Source organism: Lactuca saligna, chromosome 6 (assembly GCF_052625555.1).
Source record: "Lactuca saligna cultivar CGN05327 chromosome 6, ASM5262555v1, whole genome shotgun sequence".
In the NCBI taxonomy this organism is placed as follows: Eukaryota; Viridiplantae; Streptophyta; class Magnoliopsida; order Asterales; family Asteraceae; genus Lactuca; species Lactuca saligna.
The window spans coordinates 159,976,658-159,990,632 of NC_136422.1; the positions used below are offsets into that span (position 1 = coordinate 159,976,658).

The following is a 13,975-nucleotide window of genomic DNA, read 5'->3' on the forward strand; positions in this document are numbered from 1 at the left end:
TTTTTTTTTTGGGCAATTACCTTAGTTTGACGCATAATCTATAACATCATGTACTGTCGTAAGGTCTGTAAAGGGTACCGGACACCATATTAAGATCCATTTCATGATAGATTTAGCAAATTTGCATTCAACCAATACATGATCCGCCGTCTCCTCTTTTTCGCCGCATTGAGAACAAATTATTGAGTTTACTATTATACCCCTGTTGGAGATGGCCACCGATGCTGGTATACGTCCCTGTTTAGCTCTCCATACGAATGTTGTGACTTTAATGGGTACTTCTTTTGGCCATTCGAACCTCCTAATGTCAATTGGGCCAGATTTGTCAAGTCTATTCCTCATAGCATTTACCTTGTAGTCACCATCTTGAGTTAATGGGCATGTCCATGTTTGACCGTCCGAAGTGGATTTTTTTTTTCCAATACCATATCAACCGATATCCCTAATTTATTCAGTTCTTTTTGCGAGCAAGCTATGTTGTTCCACACTCTCGCCAACGTTTTTAGAGAAAAGACGTGATCCAGTTTACCCTGTAGTTTGTGCATACTTGTGATTGCTTTGGCCCAAATAGAACCTGGATCCTTTCTGAACCTCCACCACCATTTGACTATCAAAGCTATGTTGAACGCATTTAATGATCCTACGCCAAGCCCACCTGTTTCTTTGCTTGTAATTACCTTATCCCATGATACCCAATGTGTCTTCGCGTGATCCACCGAGCCTCCCCATAAAAATCTTTGTCTGATTCTTTCCAGCTTTTCGATGACTCCCGCAGGTGCCATAAACAGAGACATGAAATAGGTTGGCAAATTACTTAGAACCAACTTGATTAAAGTAAGTCTGCCACCAAATGAAAGAGATTTTGCTTTTCATTGTGTGAGTTTATCTTGAAACCTATCGATCACTGGTTGCCAATGTTTTTTGAGGCGCATATTCGCTCCGACAGGTACTCCCAAGTAATTGAAGGGGAGTGTAGAAGGTTCACAACCAAGCGGACTGGCCATTCGAGCCACCTCTTCTGTCGCGACCCCAACCCCAAAAACCCGGGATTTGTTGAAGTTTACTTTGAGCCCCGAGGACACATAAAAACACCTTAGTATCCTTGCAAGGTTCTTTACATTGTGCTCCGACTATTCCCCAATGAATAATGCGTCATCAACATAGAGGAGATGTGAAATAATCGAACCCCCATTCGGTAGTTGTAGACCCTGAAAAACACCCTTTGCACATGCTTCTTTCATTGCCACACTTAAGCCTTCCATTGTTGTTATGAATAGGAACGAGGATAAGGGATCTCCCTGTCGAACACCCTTTGAAGTGGTAAACTCGTCAGTTGGAGTTCCATTGATCAAGATCGAAGCTTTCGAGGAGGTCAGGCACCCATTAATCCACATCCGCCATTTTCCACCAAATCCCATTTGTGATAGATTGTTGTCTAAAAATTTCCAGTTAACGCAGTCAAAGCTTTATTGAAATCTACTTTAAACAGCAGAACTTTCCTTTTAGCTTTTTTGGACCAAGAACAAATTTCGTTAACAAGAAGCGGACCATCTAAGCTGTTTCTTTCTGCCACATAAGCTGTTTGAACCTCATCTATACAACACCCCATGACCTGTTTTAATTTGCCAAATATCATTTTGTAGTTATTTTGAAGTAATTCTTTTTTCACATATCATTTTATAAGTTTTTTCTATTTTATTAAATTCTACATAATATTTTAATGCAATAATTGCAATAAATATAATAATAAATGGATATTAATTTCATTAATAAACTTACCTTTTATTTTCAACATTCTAAAAAATAAAGCTTATTAGTTTTTTTTATTTATTTAAATTATTTGTTTAAATTTAAAAGATAAAAAATATTTTCATTATAATAATTCATTATTTTTCTTATTTTCTTATAAATTTAAATTTCTCAAATATTTAAACCTTTATATTTATTTATTTATTAAAATTAACTCATTTAATACATGAATCTCACAACTAGCTAGTATTAACCACATATCTAAAAAAGTTAGAAGACTTTATATCTGTATCGAACATCTTCAAAAAACCAAACCGCCTGCTAATATCAATGTTTGTACATGTTCGACGTAGACAAAAAACAAACATGAGTAATTGGGTTATATTTCTTGAATTTAGTACCATATTTAACGATTTCAATAATTGTATGTTAATTATCAATAAAAACATACTATGTTCTTAAATTTATTCATGCTCTGTTTTTAATGTTTGCAATTTAAAATCAAAATAAATAATAAACTCACATAACATAAACACACGTGAAATCTCTCAAAAATAACCTTGAACGGATCCCATTCGTCACGTCCAATGAAACAAACACATTCATTCCAAAAGGAAGCACCATTTTCAGTTAAAACCTCATCGTCAAAATTACATTAATCCCATTAAATTATCTAATAATCCCCCCCACCCCACAATACAATTACAAGCTCAAAATATGCACAAAATTAACCACCATAATCATAATAAAACCCTAACTTTGAAATCGTCTCATCTTGGACCCGATAATTCAACAGCATGCAAATTCTCAGTGGAATCAAGAATCCAATCGGAATTAGGATGTGGTGCTAAATCCATTTCCTGTCTTAAAACTTCCACTTTCTGCCATTCATCCCATCTTTCAGCCAATCCATCACCTTCCAGCATCCTCACCACATCAGACATCTTAGGTCTCTCCATTGGAGACCCTTGTGTACACAGCAATGCCACCTGTATCAGTTGCTCCACTTCCGAATCCACATAATTCAATTCCAAATCCGGATCCACAAGCATTTCCACTTTCCTCTCTTTTAACAGCCCTTTAACCTGGAACGGAATCAGAATCAACAACGGAATGGAATAGTAAATAGTAAATACTAAATACTTACCCAATCAAGTAACATGACATCATCATCATTAGCAAGGCGAGCAAGGTCAAATGCCCTTTGACCAGTAATCAACTCCAAAAGCATGATTCCGTATCCAAAAACATCGGTTTTTTCGGAAGATTTGCCTGTGGATAAGTATTCAGGGGCAATATGGCCAATTGTGCCACGTACAGCTGTCGTGACATGTGTGTCTTTATAATCCATTAGTTTAGCTAAACCAAAATCACCAACAACTGCTTCAAACTCTTCATCCAATAAAATATTTGCAGCTTTAACATCGCGATGAATTATCTTCGGGTCACAATGATCATGTAAATATGAAAGTCCACGGGCGGATCCTAATGCGATCCGTTTTCGGGTTGCCCAATCCAAGGGTGGCTCGTTTGGAGGCCGCTCTACAAATAAATAAATAAATGGCTCAGATACCAAAAATATAGCAATGTACTTTCATTCATTTGTTTAATATAAGTAATAAAGATCTTACTTTTATACTTGTAGCAAATGTTATTAAAATTTAAATACATTGCAACTAGGGTGATACTACCCGGGCGTAATCTGTAAATTTTCTATTAGGCAGGGACCATTTTTGTAGTTTTTTTAAACATATGAACTGTTTCTGTAAAAAGAACTGCATGGGGAGCATTTCTGTAAATTACGGTGACAATTTTCGTAATTTATTTTCTACACAGGGGTCAAACCTGCCAACATACCAAAATCTTGAATATATGGACCGTTTGTGTAAAATAAAATGCACCGGGATCTTTTCTGTAAATTACAAGGGCAGTTTTTGTAATTTATTTTCTACATAGGGATCAAACCTACCAACATACGAAAAGTTAAGGGACCAAATATGCCAATACATGAAAGTATGAAACCTAAAAATTGTAGGACCAAACATGGTAAGATAGAAAAGTTAAGGGACCAAATATGCCAATATATGAAAGTCTTGTGGTCAGTCTGAAACCCGAAAATTCTAGGGACCAAACCTACCAATATACAAACATAATGTGTGATGAAACCCACAAACTGTAGGGGCTAAACCTGCCAATATACAAAACTTTTTGTGGCCAAAGTCTCAAACCCAAAAATAAATACACTATTCATTTCTCAAGTGAAATTAGTATATATAACAAATTAACAATAACAATAACAATAATAATTTATTTTTTACTTAATGGACTTAATATGGAGTATGGAGATGACTTAATGAGGTAAGCTATATAAGAGTGTTCCCTTTTCACTTAATACAAAAAGAAAGAAGGACTTAATAGACAAAAATGAAGGAATAATAAACAATAAATAATAAATAATAATACCTCTCAAACATGATGCGACACTTCCATTAGCCATGTAGGGGTAAACAAGTAATCTTTCAGTTGGAGTCATACAAAAGCCCCTTAATCTAAGAAGATTTCGGTGTACAGCCATACTAATCATCTCAACTTCTGTTTGAAACTGGAGCTCGCCACCTGGCGTCCTCTCCTCTTTCAATCTTTTTACAGCAACGAGGGACCCGTCTGCTAATCGCCCTTTGTACACTTTTCCAAATCCGCCCCTCCCCAATATGTTCTTATTGCTGAAACTATCCGTTGCCACTTGTAATTCTCTTAAAGAAAATCTTTTAAGTTGTCCTAAATGAACCTCTGGATCTTCTTCAGCTGTACACTCATGTTTTCAACTCAATTAATTCAATATCTTTTTAAAAAAAAAAAAAAAAAAGTTTTTTTTTTAATGACTAACCAGGCACATCAAAGAAAAATTCCTGAGGCTTTCGACGCCGCCACCACGCAAATGCAATAGCAGGGGCGGCAAACAGCAGTGCCGCCCCAGCCGCCACCCCTCCGGCGATAGCTCCGGTGGCACTATTTCCACCTGAAAATACACAACAACGGATTCTTACTTTCAAAACAATTGAATATAAAAAAAAAAAAAAAAAGATTATAGAAATATTTTGAGCTAATCACCTGGTTGAGAAACTGGTGGTGGCTCCACAAAAGGTGGAGGTGGTGAGAATGGAGGTGACCCCGGGCAGGGGTGCCCGGTGACCGGGCCACAAAGATCCAGGTTGTTAGCAAAACTAAGAGTTTGACAATTGACATTAATCTTGTATTAGATATATTCTTGAAGAAAAAAATGAAAAAAAGAATAAGATTATTTTATTAAGAAACCTGATTGGTGTAAATAGTGAAAAAGATCCATTGTCTGGAACTGATCCAGACAGACGATTATTTGATAAATCCCTAAAATGATAAATTAGAAAATGAGAAGAATATTTTTTACTTAATGGAAAAAGTCAAAGAACACTTACAGAACTTGCAAAGATGTGATGTTAGTCAACTGCAATGGGATTGGACCGGTCAAACTGTTATTGTTCAGCCGACTATCCTTACACAAGCATTAAAAATAAAAATTATTAATTTCTTTTTGGTCAAATGCAAGTCAAAGGATGAGGTAAGTCAACATACAGGAATCGCAACTTTGAAAGCTTCCCCAATGTGACAGGAATTGGCCCTGAAAAACTGTTGAGGTAAAGATCTAAGCTCACTAAATTTGTTAAATTTCCAACATCGTTTGGAATTGGGCCACTTATGTTATTGCTGTATAATTCCCTGTAGAAAATAATCAAAGAAACAATCATCAAAAGTGTGTAATTGTAAATGTAGAAGTGTTATTTTAGAGAACGATACTTACAGGTATTGCAAATTCTTTAACAGACCAATTTGGGGAACCAATGTGCCAGATAGAGCTGCATTTCCCAAATCACTGAAAAATTCATGGTGTGAAGAGATTAAATGAATCTATGTGGTAATTGAATGTATTGTTGATTTGTTATTCAAAAGGATTTAAATAAAAGGGACACAGGCTTACACTCGTATGACGCTGTTATCATTGTTGCAGGTGACATGAAACCAAGTGCAAGGGTTTACAAGGGTCGGATCCCAGCTTTGGAGCACACTATTCGGGTCATCCAAATTAGTCCTTAAGCTATGCAAAGCATCGCCTGTCAACAAGATGGTATAATCGACAATCAAACAGTAAGATAAATATCACATGTGTAAGAAATAAGAATTAAACCAAATTATGTAACCGATTCTATTGCTAAATTTAGTAGCCTGAAGATCCCTAATTTGAAAAACAGATTAGTCAAAATCACAATCTAGAAAGTAGAAACCTCCCAAAAGTGGAAATTTTGTAACAAATAAATATCAGAGCATAACATGAACTCACCTTCCATATTAGCAAAAATGAGCTTCGCTGGATGAAGGACGATGATCGAACACGCTAAAAACAATATCAGAGCTTCGCTCCCCATCACATTCATACACAATGTTGTTGAGGGATTATGTTATTTTGCTTCAGTCATCTTCAACTGTCGTCTCTTAGATCCAAATAGTATACACACAACGGCAACATTACTAGTTAGCACAAAATCCCACAAAAACCCTAACCACAAGACTCCAAATTTCCTCAAGTTTCCACCATTTCGGGGAAGAAAAACACCAGGAGAATTAGAATTGAAAGCCTGATCTCATAAAAGGGGAAAATGGGGAAAGAACACCACGAAAATTTCGAAATTTGCCCTTTTTAAGTACGATCTTTACGTATCTTGTTTTGCTAACTTTTCATCTGCTGTTTTACGTTTCTCTCACCATAAATCTCTCTCTCTCTCTCTCTCTCTCTCTCTACTGCGGAATGTGTTGGAGAGATTAGAAGCAACTTTTTGGGCGTGTGCAGTGGCTTTTCAGACCTGCCTGCCCGAATGGAACTGCCCGATCTGCCCGAGACTCTAAAACGGCTTCGCGCTATCCAGCTGCCCCGTAATTAAACGTCTTTTTTTTTTATTTAAATTTAAGATAATTAGAAAAGTAAAGTTATTCGGCTCCCAATAAATTAATAAAATTTACAAATTATAATTTAATATTTATATATGCAAAAACTAATGTGAAGCAAAAGAAAACATATAATTGATCTATTAATTTTATTAATTATAATAAATTTATATTATTGGTTATTTATAATGTTAGTTGATGATTTTATAAACCGTTTTATGTTATATCAAACGTGTATATATATATATATAAAATAACAAAGTAGTATGAAAAAATAAATAGTATGACTTTAGATGATTTAATAGACCATTTTAAGTTGTGCAATTATATCTAAAATCTATGTTGATTTATATATAAAACAAATTAAAAATAATATGAAAAAATACTACAACTTTCAACAATATAAAACCATTACAAAATTTAGTATAACATTCAAATCAAACAAACCTTATTAAACACTTATAGATCATTTAAAAGGAATATTTAGAAATCAACATACATTTGATATATATATATATATATATATATATATATATATATATATATATATATATATATATATATATATATATATATATATATATATATATATATAAACATTATTAAAAAAAATTGCGTTGAAATAATCATTGATGCGACAAAACTCATTTTTTTAAACTCTTTTCATATTTGAATTATGAACATTTTGAAACATATTATGATCAAAACTTATTTATACAGTACAAATGTAGCTATAGTGTGTATAAATAAATGAAAAAAAAAGCATTGAACATTAATAATCATAACTTAAATAATAAAAAAAAAACTCTTGAATGTAGTGGGAAAAAAATGATTAATTATATTAAATTTGAAACGAAAACTATATTTAAAATAGAAAACTCTTAAATTGTAATAAGAGTTTAAAACACTTAAGTTATATGCAATAATATAATATAAATATTGATAGTTACATGTTATAATAACAATATTATTGGAATTTATCATTTAAATAATCATTTTTACACTAAGTTGTAACTGATTTTATAATTATTTTTTGAATACTATAAGATAAATATAATAAGTTTTGTTTGAATTGAACAAGATAAAGTTTTAATTTAATAATAATTATAGATAATTTTAAATGACTTCAAAATAATTTATTTAAGTATTTTATTTATTTATTTATTTATTTATTATTATTATTATTATTATTATTGTTGTTGTTGTTGTTGTTGTTGTTGTTGTTGTTATATCAAATAACAATAATCTTTTAACATAATATAATCTATTTTGTAGTTTTATACTTCAGTATTGTACTTTTATCGTTATAACTATGAAATATTGGAAGAGAATGAATAGTACAAGTAAAAAGGTGATTTGAAATTCAAAGCTCTGGTAATTGTTAAGTACTAAGACCAATCTTTAAAAAATAAAAACATGTTAAGTGTGGGTTATGGAGAGGAGAGTGTTACACGTGAAGTATATTTTTATCACTTATATTTTCTTATAAAAGTATTAATATTTTCTTTAAGGGATAATGACTTGATAGGGTAAGATACTTTTTGAAATGTACACATTTAGTCCTTATTTTTTTTTTCTTGTAAAATAAACCCTTATGGCTATGAGAGGTAAATACGATGTAGGAAATGTCCCTTAGGGTAAATCTTTAGGGAAGAATAAATAAAGAAAATGGGGATGGGTAATCAGGTTAATTGTTTGACATGGAATTTGTGATAAATCGAATTAACTATATTATTGTGGGCTGAAAACCCTATGTACTCACCAAGTTTCCCAACCTGACCCACTAAGTTTATTTGTATCACGGGTATCGATGCGAAGATACATGACACTGAGAGATTAAAGGAGGTGTAGATCATTAGTGTAAATTAATGTAAGGCATGTTTATGCTTATGTTTCTGTATTGACGATGACATTCCAATGTTTTAATATAAGTAAAATATATTTCTTCGGAAATGCTTTGATAATATCATTATCATGTTTTATGGGAACAAATTTTGCAATATTATTCTTCAAAAAGGATACTCTGATTTAAAAATAAGCATAACAAATCGGTCTTTTCTGGTTATGAAAATGGAGATGCCACAGTTGGTATCAAAACATTAGTTTAAGCGAACTAGGAATTTGTAAGAAATTTTTAGACTTAAACTTAGAATGTTAAGCGACGATTGTGAGATGAGTGTCTGTTATATTTAGGATGTATGCCTGAATAGACACAAGCACTAGCTTATGTGGGGGAGATGACTAAATTGCTTTTATGTGCTAAATGATTTATGTTATAATATATCTTATATGCTTTATGTTGCTATGAGATCTATGGTCTATTGCCGACCGGATTTGGAAATTTTATGTATTAAGACTTCTAAATGTTTAATTACATTATTATAACTGGCGTGTAACTTTTCAGAGTGATAAGGAGATTTATACGTATATCGATGTGAATGTAACACCTGTAAAAATCAAGCCAATTTAAAACTTTTAAAACATTCAAAACCATTAAGTTATTACAATTTGTTTTTAAAATAGTTTAAACATCAGAGTATCCCCATAATCAATTCATAAAATATAAGGAGTTGCATGATCACGCCTTGGCCTTCCCCCGATCATCAGAAGTACCTGAAACAATAATCGATAAATGTAAGCTCGAAGGCTTAGTGAGTTACCCCCAAAATACCAACCCATATAAATATAATCATAACATATAAACAAATACAACATGCATAATGAACCATTAGTTTCCCTGGACCAACTCCCGGTACTCAGTCTATCTGGATCACTCTCCGAGCCCTCGAAACGTCTGGTCCGCCCTCCTCGGGGTCTTCAGCCTATCCGGACCGCTTGCTGGGCCTTTAGCCTCTGACTAATTTGCCCATCCCGGGCATGCGTTCTATCCAATCTGCCCTGGGTGTCTTGGCCTACAGCACACAGTAGGACCTGCCTCAACCCAATCCCCCAAACCAACAAACATGTGCACATACATATAAGCAAGTAGTCATGCAGATCTAACAGATCACTAATCATGGCAACCATTCTATAACCAGGATACTGATCTAACCAATGACTAGCATAGCAACCATCCTATAACCAGGATACATATCATAAAGCATAACATGCAATGAACCCGGATACAAATCCGAAAAGGGCCAACATTGGTGCCTTAGACCCTGTTGATATAGGGAGGATAACTCAGTTGTCAAGTAGCTCGGAACGATAGTATCAATCTCCTCTAAAGTAGCTCCAACACCAACACCTACCAATGATCCAATCCCATAATTTCCAAAATTACAAAAATACCCCTCAGATGTCAACTTAGTCAACCCTTAGTCAAAGTCAAAGTCAATGGTTGAGGTCAACAGTCCATGTTGACCTAACTCGTCAAGTGCAGTTCACTGAATCGTCGAGTCCTTCTAGAACTCAAGGATTCACGAAGATCCCTAGTCGACTCGTCGAGTTTCTAGGAACTCGTTGAGTTCATGTGTGTCCAATGTCGGGAAGACCCTAACCAACTCGCCGAGTCGTCCTACTGACTCTCCGAGTTCATGCAGGAACCTATACAGACAATATTTATCGGACTCACCGAGTTGTTCATGCAACTCGTCGAGTCCCTTCAGTCCTTTTTCCATCCAAACAATTCTAAACTATTACAAGGCTCTATATTGCAGATCAAGCTTCCAATGGCATGTTCATCACGTCATGTTGCAAACTTCATGTGCATGCAAAGATTTAAAGGCTTAGAATATCAAATCCAAGATTATATTGGGGTTTAACTCAAAAGGGCAGGCTCATACTTGCTAAAGCTGTGAACTTTATAGCTATGAAGTTGCAACTTCAAATCCTAACCGATACCCAAAAATGGTTAACATACATCCTAGAAAAGCCCTAATCTTAAACTTAAAGAGATCTAGGAGGAGGAAAGTCAAGGTAGTGACCTGTTACCTTCAAAATGATGCCAATAAGATGAAGAGTCAGATCCACCAACTCCTCTATTCTCCAATCCTCTTATACTTCAAGCCTTCCTCTTCCCAATCACCTACCAAGTTTGAAAATCACACAAAAAGGAGAGCACATATGAAGTAGGGTTTTAGAGCTCAAGGGAACAGTGAGAGGAGGCCAAGGAGGCTAATGATCCTTTAAATAGGGTGCAAAGTCCTAGAAATTAGGGTTTCACCCGCCAGCTCCAACTCGTCGAGTTGGTCACTAAACATTCGCGACCAAATTCGCTCCTACTCAACGAGTCAAGGCATCCACCTCGTCGAGTAGACTGATATGTGCATATTTGATCATGTTATTCTAATAAAATCTTAATACTTTTTGGCTATTTTGTCTCAGATATTGAACAAAAGGTACTTAATTATGTTAAAATTATATTTTTAGCCTAAAAGACATGCTCGAGTTAAAAAGGAAGCGGGATTAGCAAACGAAAGATTGGGGAACAAACAAACAAGAAATAAAGCTAAAAGAATGAAGAACTCGGTGAGTTGGTCATCTACTCGCCGAGTAGACACGAAACTTTGCGAATAATAAAAATCCTTGCCGTACACATATTCTAAGTGATGGACTCATGGAGTTGGTCACTGGACTCGACAAGTCGCCTCTGTTTTCAGAAATGTATATAAAGGGTTATTTGCCCTAGAACAGGTTTTTCTTCTAGCAATTTTGGCGACTTAGAAGCAAATTAAAGGTTATTGGAGATCTGGAATTTGAAGGTTAAACCTAGAGATCGATTCGAAGGAGATTAAAGGCAACATATACTCTCTTTTCCTTAATCTATTGCATAAACCTATGTTTACACTTTGGATATCATTTTTAGGTTGTTTTTTTCTGTAATTATGAGCTAAAACTCATAACTTCTTTTTAGGGTAGATTAGCTTGTTAATATGGATTGATTTTATGGTATGGATTATTTGTTTTGGTGAAAATTGTTTTGTCAAGCTTGTGAAAGATCCTTATGTGTTAACAACAACTATTTTTTGTTAATTACTAAGTATATTAAGTTGCGTGAACATCCTCTTAATTGCTTTCCTCATATGATTTATGTGAAAACATTATTATATGCTTAGGAATAGTGAACATGAAACTAGGGTTAACTAGAAAATAGGTAAGTTAATGTGTAAGCTTGTGTGACGAACAATCATACAAGATGTTAATCAAATTAGCAATTTAATTAGCTACACCTACAAGTCTTACTTAATCTGAATCAAAATACTAAGAAATTCATTAGTTTAACCAGTTGGCCACTATTTAAATTAATTTGTTTTCTAAGGATTGGTAATAGTGAACATGAACCCAATCACATTAATCGGTAGATAATGACAAAATAATCCATTGCACTTGCCATAAAATCATCTATAGAAACAAGTGAGTCAAACCTAAACAAAAGTCTCTTTTAATATTGAATTTAGTTACCTTCTAATTCCTTAGTTATTGATTTCCTTTGTTTGCATGTTAGTTAGTTAGTTAAGTTTCTAGTCTTGAGAAACTAGAGAAAACCCCCTCTTTTATTATTTGATTTAGTCTAGATAATTCTAGGAGTTAGGTTAAATATTACCACTCCCTGTGTTCGATATCGTACTTACCTGAACTAAACTGCTAAATAGGTACACTGCCTTTTGTGTGTCTATTTATGTGTCTAAGTTAGTAGGATAAATCTAGTAGATTTAACACACATCAAGTTTTTGGCGTCGTTGCCGGGGAACGGTTTTTAATAATTATCTTAATTGCTACTGTTATCGATCATTTGTGTAAGATTTATTTTGCATAAAGTTACTATTTATAGCATTTAATTAGTTAGTTTAAAGTTCTAGTTTTTCTGTTTTTAACTTAGGTTTTTCGTTTTTGTTTTCGCTTTAACTCGTCGAGTCCATCGCAAATTTTCCAGTTTCGTTTTTATTTAATTGTTTTTCTTTTTACGCATGTTTTCTATTTCTTTCAGGTATTTTATGACCCGAGGATCCAACTCTGCACTACTTCCACCACTTGAAGACCCGAAATTAGCTTTTCGCAAGAACAAGGACGAGACCGAAGAAGATACTCAAAAGAAGTCACCTTTTAAGAGTCTTAAATCATTTTTTGGAAAAAAGAAAGTAAAGAAAGTGGGGGAATCAAGCAACAAAGAGGAAGACACCGAGTAAGAAACCGAGAAAGAGGAAAGCGTAACCGATTTTGAATAAAGCGATCCAGAAGGCGAACCCGACAATACCATGGGAGACATTGCAAACATCCCCATGGGGGACTACAAGAGATGAATGCATGACGACAGTGGGTCGAGACTCGTGGAACCTGCAATACCTGAAATTGGTACCTTTGAGCTAAAAGGCCACATTCTCGCACATCTCAAGGAAATCCCATTCTACGGGAAAGATTATGAAGACGCATACAAGCATATCGAAGAGGTCAACAACATAGCCGACTACTTCAACATCCCTAATGTGCCTCGCGAGACTGTTTTGCTTCGTATGCTACCGGTCACTTTCAAGGGAGCCGCGGAAGATTGGTTACAATCACTCCCTACAGGATCAATCACTACTTGGGCTAAAATGCGTGAAGAGTTCATAGACCAATTTTGCCTTCCTTCCAAAATAGCAAATTTGAAGAAGGAAATTGCAAACTTTGAACAAAATGCAGGAGAGTCACTTTATGAGGCATGGGAAAGGTACAAGGGTTTGCTAAGGAATTGCCCCCATCATGATCTTAGCGTTCAACAAGAGGTCTCCATTTTCTGTGATGGAGTCAACGTGACAACAAGGCAACTCCTTGACTCCCAAGGACTACTTACTAAGAAAGCATACGCGACAATAAAGGAGCTAATTGAAGAATTATCTAAGCACTCTAGAGAATATCATAATCCTAGGAATGACTCAGCTCAAGGGGTGGTGAACTCGGTCAATGATAGTATGGCAGCCGTAATGGCTAAATTGGAGAGTTTGGACCGAAGAATGACAAAGATGGATCAATCCATCCATGCCATCCGGGTGGGATGTGAAAACTGTAATGGGCCTCACCTTACTAAAGATTGTGATCTAGACGAATATGGGAACCAGAAGACACAAGTATGTTACTCAAGTGGCGATAGATATGACGAAGATTGGTTAAAACTGAAAAAAAGAGTGACTACCTTATGATGAGTACAAGAAGGCTAAGGAGGAAAAATATAGGCTGTAGGCAAGAGGTTTTTATCAAAAGGAGGAGTCGATGCAAGAAAAGAAGATGGAATTTGAAGACATGCTCACCAGATTTGCAGCTGCATCTGAGA

The 13,975-nt window shown here is 34.7% G+C and overlaps 1 protein-coding gene and 1 non-coding gene across 2 annotated transcripts; both read right to left on the bottom strand.

The window, feature by feature from the left end:
* Positions 1-2,304: 2,304 nt before the first annotated feature.
* On the bottom strand, positions 2,305-6,614 carry LOC145001051 (somatic embryogenesis receptor kinase 1). Its single transcript, XM_078960381.1, has 11 exons — positions 6,125-6,614; positions 5,765-5,897; positions 5,588-5,659; positions 5,362-5,505; positions 5,205-5,276; positions 5,065-5,136; positions 4,861-4,973; positions 4,637-4,768; positions 4,213-4,554; positions 2,897-3,291; positions 2,305-2,834 (listed from the first exon to the last, which is right to left on the bottom strand). Exons 1-11 carry the CDS (start codon positions 6,216-6,218, stop codon positions 2,520-2,522), a joined length of 1,884 nt encoding a protein of 627 aa, XP_078816507.1. The 5' UTR covers positions 6,219-6,614; the 3' UTR covers positions 2,305-2,519.
* Positions 6,615-13,307: 6,693 nt separating this feature from the next.
* Positions 13,308-13,414, bottom strand: LOC145003576 (small nucleolar RNA R71). The gene has a single exon (XR_013662031.1). It is a non-coding gene; the product is annotated as a small nucleolar RNA R71 (small nucleolar RNA).
* Positions 13,415-13,975: the final 561 nt, after the last annotated feature.